Here is a 14,601-nt window from a genome sequence, read left to right as displayed (position 1 = left end):
GGTAACCTGAACATTCTTCAAACATGTTTTAAAAATCAAACTAGTCTGCTGCAGCTCAATTTCCTCTGCTGCGTCTCAATGATTTATTTGTTTATTTATAGAGTTGCTATATTCACACTTCACCAGTGGCGTGTAAAATCTATCCATCCAATTTAGAACCAGTAATTTAAAATTGTGAAGCCTGCATTTCAAATATCTTAACTTTTCCGAATTCCACAGTTCAGCTCTAGTTTGCAAATGCAGGAATTGTGTTATATGAAATTAGCTTTGCTCTGCTGAAGTCCACGTTGCAGAACCTACAGTTCGGAGGCTATCACAACTAGAACTTGACAGCACCTTAGGCATGTAACCCCTTGTATTCCAAAGGACCCTTCTTTTTATTAAGGGTCAGGCTGGCTTATGCAAATCAGAAATGGAAGGCATGCGAGATCTGCAAGCAGGATATTTATGTATTATTAAGAGTTTCCTTGAAATCCCTGAATTAAAACAGCACACACAAAAAGGGTCAAGCTTTCGAGAATATGCTCTCCAATGCCTTACCAGTAAACTGATTCATCAGCTGCCCCACAAAATGACCCCTCTGCTCAGATGATACTCCCATCATGCTGTGTCTCTGCTTTTCCTAGGCGAAAGGGAAAAAATGTTCACATCAAATACAAGTTCCACTCTTTTGTTGTTGTTGTTGTTGCAATTATATTTTATTAAGTTTCAACATTTTAAACATATACAATCAATACATAATTACAATTTTTCCTCTTATTTTTGTCAACTTCCCGACTTCGTTTTTCACTGAGTGGTTGTTTCTCCCCTTCTGTTGCACCCTGTCACTCTCTTAAACAATCTCATTGGGTTGAGATCCAGGTGAAATGGGAAAGGGCTGCAATAGAAGGGTATTTTTTCCCCATTCCCCCCCACCTCTGTCCTCTCACTCTTTCTCTCTCTGTTTCTCTCTTTCAGAAAAGGATGAATCGCGTATCAGTTTTCTATTCCTTAAGGGCTTTTAGTAAGCACCATGATGCTTTGTATTTTAAATTGAATTATTGGGAACCCCAATGTTGGTGGGAGGCAACACATTATACAGAGATCATGTTCACATACCACTGTTGACTGCTACAAAAATGAACCTTTGCATTTGGAATAGTGTGACTAAGTAACAACAATTCCCAATAATGCATGAACTCAAGGAATTGTGGTTTGTTCGAACTGTGGTTCATCGGTAAAAATTTCTTGTGGATTTACATTTGAACCAGGCATAGAAGTTTGGTTTTTATTAGAGTTAATAGGGATTAGGATATTAGTTAACGTATTTATAGGCTGCCTTTTGGGGCAACACCAGTGGCGTAGCGTGGGTTGTCAGCACCCGGGGCAAGGTAAGTAATTTGCGCCCCCTAACCCGTGGATTTTAGTAGGGGCAGAGAGCTGCGAGTGCGAGCTCCCCCCCCAGATGTTGCGCCCGGTGCGGCTGGCCCCCCCTGCACCCCCCACGCTACGCCACTGGGCAACACCATCAAAAGGCAATGTGTAACCCCGAGACAAGATACATTTTAACATATGTATTTAAACAGAAATAAAAGCAAATGAACTTTTAAAGCTTTCTAACACATGTCCTAATCTAGCCAGGCAAACACATTTTGGCAGAGTGATTTTGGAACAGGTAACAGAAAGACCGGCTATTGATTTTCTCCCCATATCCAGCAAGGTGGTGTGGGAAGGGAAAAGAGTGAAAAACCCATCCAGAAAGTTTGCAGTTAAGAAGATAACCCAATGCAGTTACAATGCAACTGATGTTTACCAGCTGTAGACGACTGGCTGAAAGAGCAGAGACAGGTCTACATGCTTTAATACGATGTCTTTGGTAGCCCTGGAACAAAAGGTTTGCATTTCAGTTCATGCATCCAAGTTGAAGAGCTGGTTTAGAGCTCCAGTCCACCCATTAGGCAAGCTGATCACTTTACTTTAGGTGGCAGTTTGGGATGGATGCTAGACCAGTGGCCCCCTCATGTCCTCTGCTGCTGACTGCCCCTCAATGCTATTTTGCTGGCCGGCCAGCCAGCTGACCACTGCCAGCCATTGTCCACCCCCAAGACCCAGCTGCCTGTACCTTGGAGTCTAGGAGCCCTGCTGCCACTTTGACACTGCAGCAAAGTGTCACTTCTTGAGGGCTGCCCAGTCTGCTTGTCTATGCCTCAGTCCCAGGAAAGGCCCTTCATTAGAACAAGGCATTGCAGAAATTTAGTGTGAAGGATTTTAACAGCATCTGCTACTGCCAAAATGATGGCAACATCGGCCCTCTCCAAAGCCTTGCTCCAAGGAAAGAACCATTTGTTGCTGAGAACAAGACACTGGGCAAGATGGCCCAGAAGCACGCAGCATGGGGAGGTGATGGGAGGACCAGAAGGCTGCAACTGGTGGGTGGCAGTGAAATGTGTTGCATTGGCCCTGAATCCCTTTATTAATGAAAGGAAGGGGCTTTGTCCCTTTGCTGAGCAACCTGTTTAAGAATGTAGACAAGACGTGATCTTAAGGTCTCTCCAGGACTAGGGAAGTTAGAGAGGGGAAACCACCTCAATTAACTATATGTGTGTTTTTCCTCCACACTGTAATCTCATCCAAGAACTGAGCATTTGTGCACAGAACTGAATATTTGGAAGACCTCTGTTTTCATTTAAACATAAGTCAGCTTCTAGCCATGAATTGGGATGGGGAGCTGTAAAAATAGGCCCTGGAAGAAAGAAATGTGGGCAGTGGTTTGTAATTTCCATGGATTTCAAGTGGGCAGGTGGTAGTTTATAATAAAACAAATGATGTAAATTAATAAATGGAAGTGTGCTTACTTGGAATAACTGCAAATCAGAACTGGTCTTTTCTGGTCAAATAAACTGGTCACCTTTAGTACAAGTTTGTGCACACACACACAAGAATTGCACATAGCTTTGCCCTGAGTATTATTAGACAGATCCCCAATAAGTTGTTTCATTGCCTTCCCTCTGAGACCCCTGAGTACTGAGACCACCAGCTGTCTTCAATAACCATCTAGGAACAATCTATTTTGGTTATAATATACAGATGGGAGAGTGGGAACATATGAGGACAAAAGGGTTAAAATACACACTGTGTTATGATTTAAAAGAGAATTTTCATGTAAAGATGTACCATTGGCATCTAAGTCCTGAGAAGTTATTTAGAATGTATAAAAATGTTCCAACTGTTTGCTGAAAGTGTCAAAAACACGAGGGGACATTTTATTGTGCAAAAAAGCTAAAAACTATTGGATACAAATAGACACATTGATACAGAAGATTCTGAAGCTTAATGTTCAACTCAAACCAGAACTCTTCCTGCTGGGACTAATGGATATACAGTCATACCTCATGTAACGTCCGCTTCATGTTACGTTCTTTCAGGTTACGTCCCACGGCGACCGGGAAGTACTGGAAAGGGTTACTTCTAGGTTTCGCCGCTCGCGCATGCGCAGAAGTGCAAAATGACATCACGCGCATGCGCAGAAGCGGCGAATCGCAACCCGCGCGTGTGCAGAAGCGCCGCTGCGGGTTGCACTCTTTTCATGTTGCGAACAGGCCTCCGGAACGGATCCCGTTTGCAACCAGAGGTACCACTATACAACAAGAAAAAGAGTATGCAAGATTATTGCAATACATGAACACAGCGGCAAGATTCTTATACGCACAAAGCTGGAAGGACCTACTATGGAAGAATGGTTATTGAAACTAATGGATTTTGCTGAGATAGCAAAGTTGACAAGTTTAATTAGAGAAAAATCATTGTTGACATTTATTAACGACTGGAAACCCCTTATGGGCTTTTTGCGCAAAAAGGAGAATGAGCTTGTGATATCTGGGTTTGAAGACTGACATAAGGTTGGTTTATGGAAATCAGAAGAGTTAGATACTGTTATGGAGCAAGTTAAGTCTATAAAGCCGATAGATGGAGAATCAGAAATCTTTTTCTTTTCTTTTCTTCTAAGTTTTTATGTTTAAAATGTTTGGTATTTGATTCTAACTTTTGCATATCGCTTTTTCTTTGTTTCTCTTTTCAAGCTTTAATAAAAATAGCTTTTGTAACAAGTGAAAAGAAAAAGGAAGCAGTCTGTCTCTTTTTTTCTAACCTCACTAGGTATATTAATATGACAACCCCCTCCACAAACCCACAAAGATTACATACAGCCTCTTATGAACTTAACTTGTGCCTCCCCGTGTCCTGATTGAACACATCCATGCATTTGATCACTGCTGCCTCCTTCTCCTCCTCTGTTCTGTCCAAGAGGGAGAGGCTTTTCAAACCATCAAGCTTTCCTACCTGCCTTGCTCCAACTCATCTGGGACCCCTAGAAGACTGCTTAAGTATTTACTCTTGCTGTCTTTTAATTTTCTTTGTTTTTTGGTGGGGAGTACGCTTTGCCCTTTCGGCAGGAACAGAAATGTATCTTGATTTATTTTTTTTAATACCTTTGGGAATTTAAGATTTTGTTTTGATTTTTTTTTTAATCATTTGCATTATTTGCATTTACATTGGTGCCGTTGTTCTTTGTGAGCCACCTTGGGGGTGATAAGTTATTGGGAGACTTTGAACACCAGTACTGCTTGCCGAAGAAAGGAGGGCTGGTGGTCAAGCATGAGGAAAGATGGCTCCCATTGCAAGACTTCAATCAAGTACCACAACTGCTGAACTAACCCTAGGGATAACAGCATTGCAATTTAAGTTCCATCACTCTGCCGTGGTAATCTAAAGAAGTCTCGTCACTTGAAATAACAGCCCTATCAGCAGTCATCTGGCTTCCCAGAGAAACTAAGAGACCAACCTGTAGCTGCTGCTGCTGCTGCCGTCTCATTATCTGCTGCTTCAGTAGATGGTTCCTTATGTTACAGCCATTCACCAAGGCTGAGGCTGGGACTGCAGGTGGGATCTCTAGTGGCTCCTGAAGTCTAGCAATGATTTGAGATCTCTTTAAAAAAGGGGGAAATATTGTTACTCTTTTAACCAGGACAAACACTAAAAGGGCATTTAGACCATCTGTCCAAACTTTCCAGATAAGACTAATGGAGTGGCTCTCAGTTCCAAAATCACACCAAAGCCCAGTTGTGCACCAACCATAGTTTAAAACCAAAACCATGGTCTCAGCTTCCAATCAACCATGGTTTAGAGATTACCGTATTTTTCGCTCCATAAGGCACACCTACTTGGGGGGGGGATTCAAGAAAAAAAAAATTATTTAAAGGGAGCGCTGAGCAGAGCCTGTATGCATCCCAGGCTCAAGAGCCACACACACACACACTCTCCGCGCAGCTCTTTAAAGGGAGCGCGGCTCTTGGGGGCTTTTGCGGGAGGTGGGGGAAGTGAGAGAGCCTCGCTTTGTCCCTTCCCCCACCTCGGGCAAGAGCTTCGCGGGCTACCCCAGAGCTGCTCAGGAGCTTTGTCAGGGCTGGCGGGGGAAGCTACATTAATCCTATCAGTTTCCTGGCAGATAAATTTTCATCCAATTAAATTTTCATTATTATTATTATTATTATTATTATTATTATTATTATTATTATTATCAGCAGCATCACCATCATCTAAATTTGTATACCACCCTTCATCTGAAGATCACAGGGTGGTTTACAACATAAAAATAAAAAGGGAGAACACAAAATACATTTTTAAAAACCCCAATAATGGCCCTTCCACAAACACATTTAAAATGCCACATAGTGTAAATCAGCCCAAGTCTTGCTCTTAATGAGCTGTGAAATAAAGCCTTCGAAAAGGGAGGGCTAGATGAGGTAATAACCACAGGTATCCAAAGCATATAAGTGACTGTCAACCTTAAGGTAGGATATAATGTGCCCGATCTGTGTTGAATTACTGGAAACAGGAATTGGTATTTTGGCCCAGATAGGAACAGCCTGTAGGAGGAGATATTTTTAAAGCATGCATTTATTTGACCCCATGTTTATACTCAATTATCTACTGGCCATTTTCAGGCTGTACTGTTGTAATGCATCTTTGCGGGAATGCCTTTAAAGATGCTTTTAAAACCTTCAACCGTGGTATCTTTCTGGAGCAGCTGTCTGAGTTAAGGGTGGGTAGCACTGGTTTCTGGTGGTTCCAGTCCTACTGGGATGGTCATTTCCAGAGGGTGATGCTTGGGGAGTGCTCTTCAGCACCAATTAAAGTGCTGGTTTTAACATACAAGGCCGTAAACAGCGCAGGACCGCAACACCTCAAGGCCCGCCTCTCCCCATATGAACCAGCCCAGACCCTGTAATCTTCCTCTGAGACTCTTCATGGTGTACCTCTTCCACAAGAGGTCCAGAGAGGAAAACAGGAGAACTTTTCTTTGGTGGTTCCCCATTTGTGGAATGCCTTCGTGGCACATTTTTAGGTGCCAAGCAAAAAGAAGACTTTATTTCACAGCTCATTAAGAGCTTAATAAAATGCCATCTCCTGTAATCTGAAACCCAAAGATGAGCTATATATCTGACTGCATTCTGTTAGTCTGGAGTGCAGAACGTTTTGAGGTACTCAAAGCAACGTCAGGCAGGATGCCAGAGTTAGCTAACTTTACAGCTTGTTTGAATGGCATGGAAACACAAGGGAAAGTAATTTACTATTGCAAGAACCTTGCATCACTTTGGCCAGGGCTCTTCAGTGTTCTCCTACAAATCCCTCTTCTAAGAGGAAGGAGGAAGCACCTCTGGATCATACATGGTGTTAGAAACTGAGATATGAAAGCTAGGAGCTAAATGGCACCTTACACCTAGGTTATGGGAGCAACAATGGAATGTCTAGGTGCACTTTTTTAGAACAAGAATACAAAGCTGAAAATGAATGAACGGCAGCTGAAATATTGTGTTCATTTTTCACATGGTCTAGTTCTTCCTCTGCCCACCCCTCTAATATTCTTAAGAAGGTCTCTTCTCCAGTCTTCAGAGAGTAGCTGGAAGAGGGGGAGGCAGAAAAAGGTCCTCCTTTCCTTTCAGCAGTGGCAGTTTTAATCTGAAATCTTAGGGGCAGTACTGCTTGGGCTAATGAAATTTCCTGTCACAAAAGGCACCTAGAATAATGGGAGTTTCGAACACTGATGATACAGTCCATAGTGGGTGAGCTGAAGAGTTTGTGCTGCTCTGTTTCTTAAGCCTTTCACAGAAAGCAACAGCACTGGCCTGATTTGCACCACCTGGGGCCCTCATTAAGAATTAACACAAGGCTGGATCCCTTAGATGCCAGTCTTGGGCATCTGCAGGGGACCCAAGAACAGCAAAGGGGCCCACTGTCCCAACAGCACCATCATTCTGGATTGCAGGGGCATCCATAAAAGTTGGGAGGCAGAATGAGAGAGTTCTCGGTTTGCACACCCTGATTCCTCCAGATTAAAAGGGGAGCCACTGAAGTTGTTTGACTCAAGGTCTTACATATCCTGTAACTAGCTGTATTTGGGTGGGGTGAGGCAGTGGTGAGGGGTGAGAGTAGTTATCTAGAAACCATTCACCATCAGTGATGAGGAGGGGAGACCTGAACCAAAATCTCATAGGGGATACTTGGAAAGGAAGAATCAAAACACACAGAATAGCCCAACAAGGTAGGAAATTATACTGTCTGCTCCTTCGTCGCCATCTGCCTCGTAATCTGCTTCAGCCTCCAGTACTATTTTACATTATTGATGACATTTTGTTATTACTGGCAAAGAAGGATATGTACATTATACAGCTAGCATGCTCAAAACTGGGCCACATTTCCTTTGTTTGCCAAATGGAAACCTGCATCCTTTGTTTGAGTGTCCGTGTTATCAGAAGATAAGGAACCAAGAAAGAGCGTAGCTGCCTTTTGACATCTGACAGTTAGGATCATGCTAGAATGAAGAAAACAGGAAGTCAGCAAGGAAACCTTGGATTGTGTTGTTGGAGAGCAAAGCAGAAAAGGGATTTTGGGTGGGTGGGGGAAGAGAGATGTGGGTGGGTGGGTGGGTGGGGCTGGCTGCATCATGCAAAGAAAGAAACACCACTTTGGTAATAACATCCATGAAGAAAAGAAAAGCCCCCAAAGAAGGTAACTAAAATCACTTACTTTTATGGTGCATGTTTGCCGTAACACTTGTTGCCTATACAAAGCCCACAATTGCTAGAATACAATCACTCGCGATACAGTTTCCTAGAAGATGCAAACCTCTACCTCAAACTGCACTTTGATAGCATCAGTGAACATGATACTGGTGAACATTTTGCTCCCTTAACTATCTGGTTTCCTGTTTCACACCCTCTCCCCTCTGACCTGCACAGAAAAATCAGGGCCAGCTCCAGAGATCAAAAAGGCTAGAAATTTGCAGCGAAAGGGCACCACGGTCCCACATGTGCTACGATTCTCACTTATAGAGCACCCAGGAAGTTGGAGGCAGTTTTGGAGAGTTCTTGGTCGGCACATCTGACCTCTTATAGGTTACATGGGCGCCCTGAAGGTGCCTGGTCCAAATCCTAAAGCCAGCACCGATGCAATAAACAAGGATTACTCTCTAGGAGAAAAACGTACAGAGGCTGCAAGCCCACCTCCCCTTTCCAAATCAGATGATAGTCTGTAGCTCAGTTTTGAACAAATGTAGGCTGCCTGCAGGGGAAGATCTGAAGTAGCAAGGATTCAATTTGCTTGCCCTACACTTGAAAGGCACTCAAAGCTCTCATGCCTATTTCCTCCCAATCTGTCTGGCTGTGTATGCGCTGAAGCAAACAGGTTTATCACTGGGATGATCAACAGAGCCTTTTGCTGAGGGCAACTGCATTAAATAAGCCCATTGTGGAGGGCTGTTCTTGCTGGCAGAACTCCCACCTCAGTTCTGACTCAATTTCATTCAGAACACAAGAATAATGTTCCCCCCCCCACCCTCCCTGTATTAGTAGGGGAAAGTAAGCATTCAAGCTCAGCGCTAATTATGGATTTAATTATATAAAGGTGCTCTGTACATGCCCCACTGCAATAAAGGCAATTGGATTTATTTCTCTGCAAGGATGTGCGAAGAGTTGCAAAGCTTTGGAGTAAAGTTTGATACAGAAAATGTAATTAGCTTCTGAGGAAAAAAATGTATTGTTTTTGTACGCTGCAACAAACACAACAATAGAGGAAATGACAATTGGCAATCAGCACCCTGCAAAATTACATTAAACAACAACAAGGAAAGTTCCTTATTTTCACCGCTAGTGGGAACTACAGTATTCCCTTCTGCTAAGACAAAAAAAAAAAAAAAGGGCATGCAAGTATAACAGCTAAGAATAGCTCACCGCACATGATCAAGACGACATTGCTATCTGCATCAAAGGTTAATGAACCTATTCCCCTCCCCCTTTCATCATTTAGAAAGGAACTCATTTGCCTTCTCATTCAGAGGCTAAGTCAAACAAGATGATGCATAATGCAAAATAAGAGGGCTGTTTGACCAATTAAACAATCACCTGCCTTTTAGCAGATTATACAGTTAATCATGTAAAGTTAAACCTATCAACCAAAACCTCATTATAGGTACAATTGTAATTTACAACTGTATCAACAACAAAACACCATGCTTTCTTAGAGAAGCGATTCTTCATCTTCCCCTTGGCATTCCCCAATGAAGCAACACAACAGATCCAATATACAGCCGCAAACAAAGAAGTTCCTTTGTAATCAGTGGTGCTACAAGTTTTATTTTCTCTTGTTGATCAAAATTAGTTACCCAATCAACTGCCACCATATTTGATTAATCTTCCAAATAAAAGCTTTCAGCCCTATTGCGCAAACAATTACACTGAAATCACAGGAAAATGATATACTGGGAAGATTTTCAAAAACAACAACTTGGTGGGGCCAGGTCAACTCAGGACAGTTAGATCAGTTCAGGATAGCACCCATGTTTTGGGAAGTTGAGGGTTCTTGTTGTCTTGCCTTTCTCTCCTTCCTGTGCTACATAAACTTTTCCTCCCTCCCTCCCTCCTCTCATAAATAAGTTTTAAGGGCATCACATTAGAAGAACCGTTAATTAAAAGCAAACTATTTTTAGAAAGTCTGAGTTCGTAAACAAGTTGGGACAGCCACTTTCCAATGCAAAAATATGTTTCTGGCAGATTTCGAGGACCAGAAGAGGGCTCTTCACTGTTACTGGCATCAGCAAGCAACAGGTCAGTAACAGGCACTTCAGAAATAACCCACTCTGTGCCCTGTGTGATAGAAAATAATTAGCCCCAGGTCTTCGAAACAGGAGTCTTAATATTGGCTTGGGAGCATCCTTTAAGCTGCCTTGGGAAGATCCTTCTGGACCCAAAGATGGGACAGAAATCAAAATACAATTAAAGGTTTGTGGGCCACTCTTCTCTCTTAGAAGAGAAATTCTAAGAGAGGGAGGGAGCCGGGAGCTGCCTACATAACTCTGCATCCAGAGAGAGCACCAGACCACACACACATTACCAAAACTGGACACCTGCCACAAATGTGTACAAGCTGGTGTTTAGCTGATGCACCAGAGGGCTCCATAAGCTGATAACATGGTGGTCCTTTTAAGCAGACCGGAAGAAGCAAAAGTAACCTTCCCAGGCCTATCAGCATTTATAAAGCCTCTTCAGGTGGCTGATCACTGTTGTTGCAAGAGTTCTGGAGGTGCAGACCCAATACTGCCAGGAAGTAACCTGGCTTTGTTACTCTGGCTCCAGGTTACTGGCAGTGCTTCAGCTTTTAGGCAACTTAAGCTCTGGCCCCTCCTGGTGTCCTGTGAATATTCAGTTAATCAAAGCAAGGCAGGCTCATGCTATTGCTGACTCACACATGGCATTAAAATGTTGAGCTGTCTGCATGCTGCATTCTACTTTACCTGTGGTGCAATGGATCAGTGCGTCTGGCTGTTCACCAGAAGGCTGGTGGTTCAAGCCCACCCGGGGACAACTGTGGCAGGGATTCCTGAATTGGGGTGTGGGCGTGTACTAGATGAACTTTGGGTTCCCTTCCAATTCTACGATTCCGTGTAACACTACACTGGCTTTTGACCCTTGAGATGTATATTTTTAGGACGCACCTTATTTCTGTGACTGCAAATTGTTTTTAAACTGCAATGTGTGTTTTAATGTTGCAGCCCATCCAGGGGCCTTATTAACTGCCCACCCTTCACCTTAAGGTCCCAGGGTGGGTTGCCAGCAGGGTTATTTATATCTTATAAATGGCACTTCATCCAGAAAACGGTTTTTACGGTAGTATACAAAGAAATTTAAAAATTACATCCCCCCTCCAAAAAAACACACACTCCATAAACAAAACATTAAGACAATTGAACAGCACAGTAAAATTAAGAGGAATAAAACCATTCAACCAGTTAAAAATGTCACAATCTGAAATGTCTGGGCAGAGAAAAAGGTTTTTACTTGCTGCCAAGAAGTACACAGTGTAAGTGCCAGATGCAATTCCCATGGAAGGACCCCAACTGGGCTTGGCAGGAAATAGGGAGCCAATGCAACTCCTTTAGAACCGGTGTAACTTGGCTCCATCTTAGTAAACCAGCCAAAATGCTGTACTAGACAATGTTTCAGTAAATGGCAGCCCTGTGCACAACACATTACACACTACAGCTCACATCATCCCTAGCTAGCATGACCAGTGGTCAGGGATGATGGGAACTGTAGTCCAAAAGCAGCATGGGGAAACTCTTGCTTTTTACAGTAATCCAATCCAGAGGTTACTAGAACATGGATCATAGCTTATGACACAGTGGCAGATAGGTCATGGTGCCCCAGACACTGCTCTTGTTACACATGCACTGGGACAGTTTGAAGGGTGGGATGCGGGGAGAAGAGTGAAAATAATATTATTTTATTAAGATGCAGGTACGCACAGGACTGTACCTGGGATTTTTCCAGGCCCAAGCTAAGACTGGGGACACTAATTTCTAGTAAGACATTTACCTGACTTGGCTACTTAAAGTAGTTAAGCAGACATGTGCGAAGAGTTCTGCATTAGTGACTCAGTTGCAGGAACGAAGAAATGAAACCTGCAATTAGCTTAACATCATAGGTATGACACACATCCCAATCAGGTCTCAGGGCCTAAAGAGTAAGTGGGTGTATGTGTGTGTTATAGAATGGATACAGTACAGCCTTTCCTCTAACCATGTGTGCATTATCTATTTCAGAAGCTCTCCCGCACACACCCATCAAAAACTTTGCCCCTTTGTGTCAGGGCATTTAGTGGTTGCATACAAACAATAGTTTCCTGGAGACTTGAAAAGTTTTTCAAGAGGAACAAGAGATAGACCTTTCCTCCACCCTGCCCCCCAGCCAATTTTATTATTTGGCTAGACGTGGAGATCATTGTTTCAGCACCAGGCATAATGATGATCCCTTTGCTCATCCTCTTCTCAGGGAAGGCAGGTGGTCTTAAACAACCTTACACTTGCTTTCTTGTTTGCTAGGGACTCCTTCCTTTATTTGCCTTTGCCTCCAGTTCAGAGATTCTTTTAAAGATAAAAATTGAGTCTTTCTGTTCTGAAATCTCTTGACGCTTCTCCCAGCCTTTCTCTCCCCCCCTCCCACTTCTCTTTAAACACTAGCATTGATAAAAACGATGTAAGCTCAGCAGGGCCCCTGCTTCTCCCACCCATTTACTTGATATATAACCATGTGAAATACTGTCAGACTCTGGTTTCGAAGCTTATCTCAGAGGCTGCCAGTCAAGGGAAGGCTTTGTTTGAAGTCTGTAAGCGATCTGACGGGGTAGACAGTTTTGTTAGGCGAAGCACTTTCAAGTTCTTCCTCTCCGCCCCCCCCCCATCCTTATAAGTGGCTGGCCCAATGTGTCTCACACAAAGCCAGCCCTGATTTCTTTGATGGAAAAAAAAAAATGGCAACAAGAGCACAACTCCTGGTTGGCATCTATATCAAGGGCTGCTTCACCCTCTCAAAAAAAGCAAGAGCCCCCAATCTCCATGGAACGACTATTATATTGTCTTCCATTCCAAATGCGAGAGGTCCTGCTCAAGAACATCTTCCAAAAATAACTGAACAATTATTAACAGGCTGGTCAGGGAAGTGACGTTTTATGGCACTGAGGCATCAAAACCATATTGTGCCATATTATGTTCAAGCCAGCCTTTTCCATTCAGCTTATGAAACACAACAGTAATACACTCACAACAGAGCCCAACCTTTTTCGGTGGAGGGGGGTAGGATAACGAATTCCCATTTATTATATCCCATCTCTCCCTGTCTCTTCCTCACACGTTCACAAATCTTCAAATTGGGTTGTCACATGGAAGTCAGAGCAAGCTTGTTTTCTCCTGCTCTGGAGGGCAGGACTCGAACCAATGGCTTCAAGTTACAGGAAAGGAGATTCTGATTAAACATCAGGAAGAACTCCAAGACAGAGCAGTTTTTAGAAGAGGAAAAATACACATAGTATATTTGCCAACTTGCAAATGTGAAACAACACCGGTCATTCCAGCTGATTCACAGGATCAGCCCACAGCATTTAGGCACGTGAGGCAGGTCCCCAAATGGTGACCACCTCTCTGCCAGGGAAAAAAGGGTGAGGGAAGTTCTACATTAGCAACAAGGGAGAAGACAGATCAACATTGGGATCTGCTGCCTCTATGGATTTTGCCGTGTGAGGCAGTCACCTCACCTTGCCTCATGGGTGGGCTGGTCCTGCATGGTAGGCATTCAAAGGATAACTAGAACATCACAAACTTTTCTCTTTTTATCTCAGGAGATTCAAAAAGGGTGGGGGGGTAAGTAGAATGTAGCTTTACCAGTCAGCAGAAGCCCCCCAGCCCCCCTTGTCCTTAGCATTGCTACTCTGGGGGACATTTGATCATGAGCATTTGCCAACGAGTCAGGTGCAAATGGGGCAAAATCTCCTCCTGATGCTTCTTGTCAGACATGATGAATCGGGGTGCTTTGGGAATTACTGTACTTGCTCCCTGATACCTAGAGTTTTAGTCGTTGCTGAGGTTCTTCTTAGTTATAAAGAACACAAATACAACACAGATACCATAATGACATTTCCCTCATTTACCTCCCCTTTCCCCCAGCAATAGTGATTTTACAGAAAGAAGCGATTATATGAACACCTTATTTTAGCTTCTGTGAGGCACGGGTGAAGATAGCATGGAGTTAGTGCAGTCTGAGAGTCATCAGGTGAGCAGTGGTGCACAAGCGGGAATCCCAATATTTGTTTATGACCTCCAGATTTGCTAATTTGCCTGCGAAAGTTTGCTTTATGAGTCCAAGGTTGTCTGCATATGTAACTAAAGACAACCATGTTGCAAAACGCCCCCCCCCCAAAAGCGGCATCTGGTTTTCTTTCCTACAGGTCACTTTGACACTATGTGTAATCTCTTCTGATATCGCTGTTTTCCAAATGTTTTTTGTACCACAGTTCAAAAGTAAGGCCCTGTAGCCATGCTTGGGCTATTGCCAGCCATGCAGCAGCCAAGAAGATGGTCAGCAGTTTTTTGTTTTTAAGCGGCCTGTTCTCTCCCTCGACAACGATGGAGAGGGGAAGCAACTGTGGGGTAAAGAGGACTGCTCCCCCGAGTGTCTTCAACATTTTCCTAACTCATTGTATCCCAGGCTGCCTTTAACCTTTGGGCATTCCCACCAG

The 14,601-nt window shown here is 43.4% G+C and overlaps 1 protein-coding gene across 26 annotated transcripts in view; it reads right to left on the bottom strand.

Annotated features, from left to right (window-relative positions):
• The window catches only part of MAMLD1 (mastermind like domain containing 1), a 131,402-nt gene that overhangs the window by 11,774 nt on the left and 105,027 nt on the right, over positions 1-14,601 (bottom strand). For 12 of the 26 annotated variants that reach the window (XM_083595569.1, XM_083595560.1, XM_083595579.1 and 9 more), the window contains 3 exons: positions 4,820-4,963; positions 1,793-1,861; positions 541-622 (listed from right to left, as the gene is read on the bottom strand). In XM_083595569.1, coding sequence (XP_083451695.1) covers positions 541-622; positions 1,793-1,861; positions 4,820-4,963 — 295 coding nt within the window. The remainder of the gene's footprint in view (positions 1-540; positions 623-1,792; positions 1,862-4,819; positions 4,964-14,601) is intronic. The other 14 variants (XM_083595573.1, XM_083595584.1, XM_083595563.1 and 11 more) reach the window with 2 other exon arrangements.

Source organism: Podarcis filfolensis (genome assembly GCF_964270895.1).
Source record: "Podarcis filfolensis genome assembly, chromosome: Z".
NCBI lineage: Eukaryota > Metazoa > Chordata > Lepidosauria > Squamata > Lacertidae > Podarcis > Podarcis filfolensis.
This window is presented reverse-complemented; position numbering and strand designations above follow the sequence as displayed.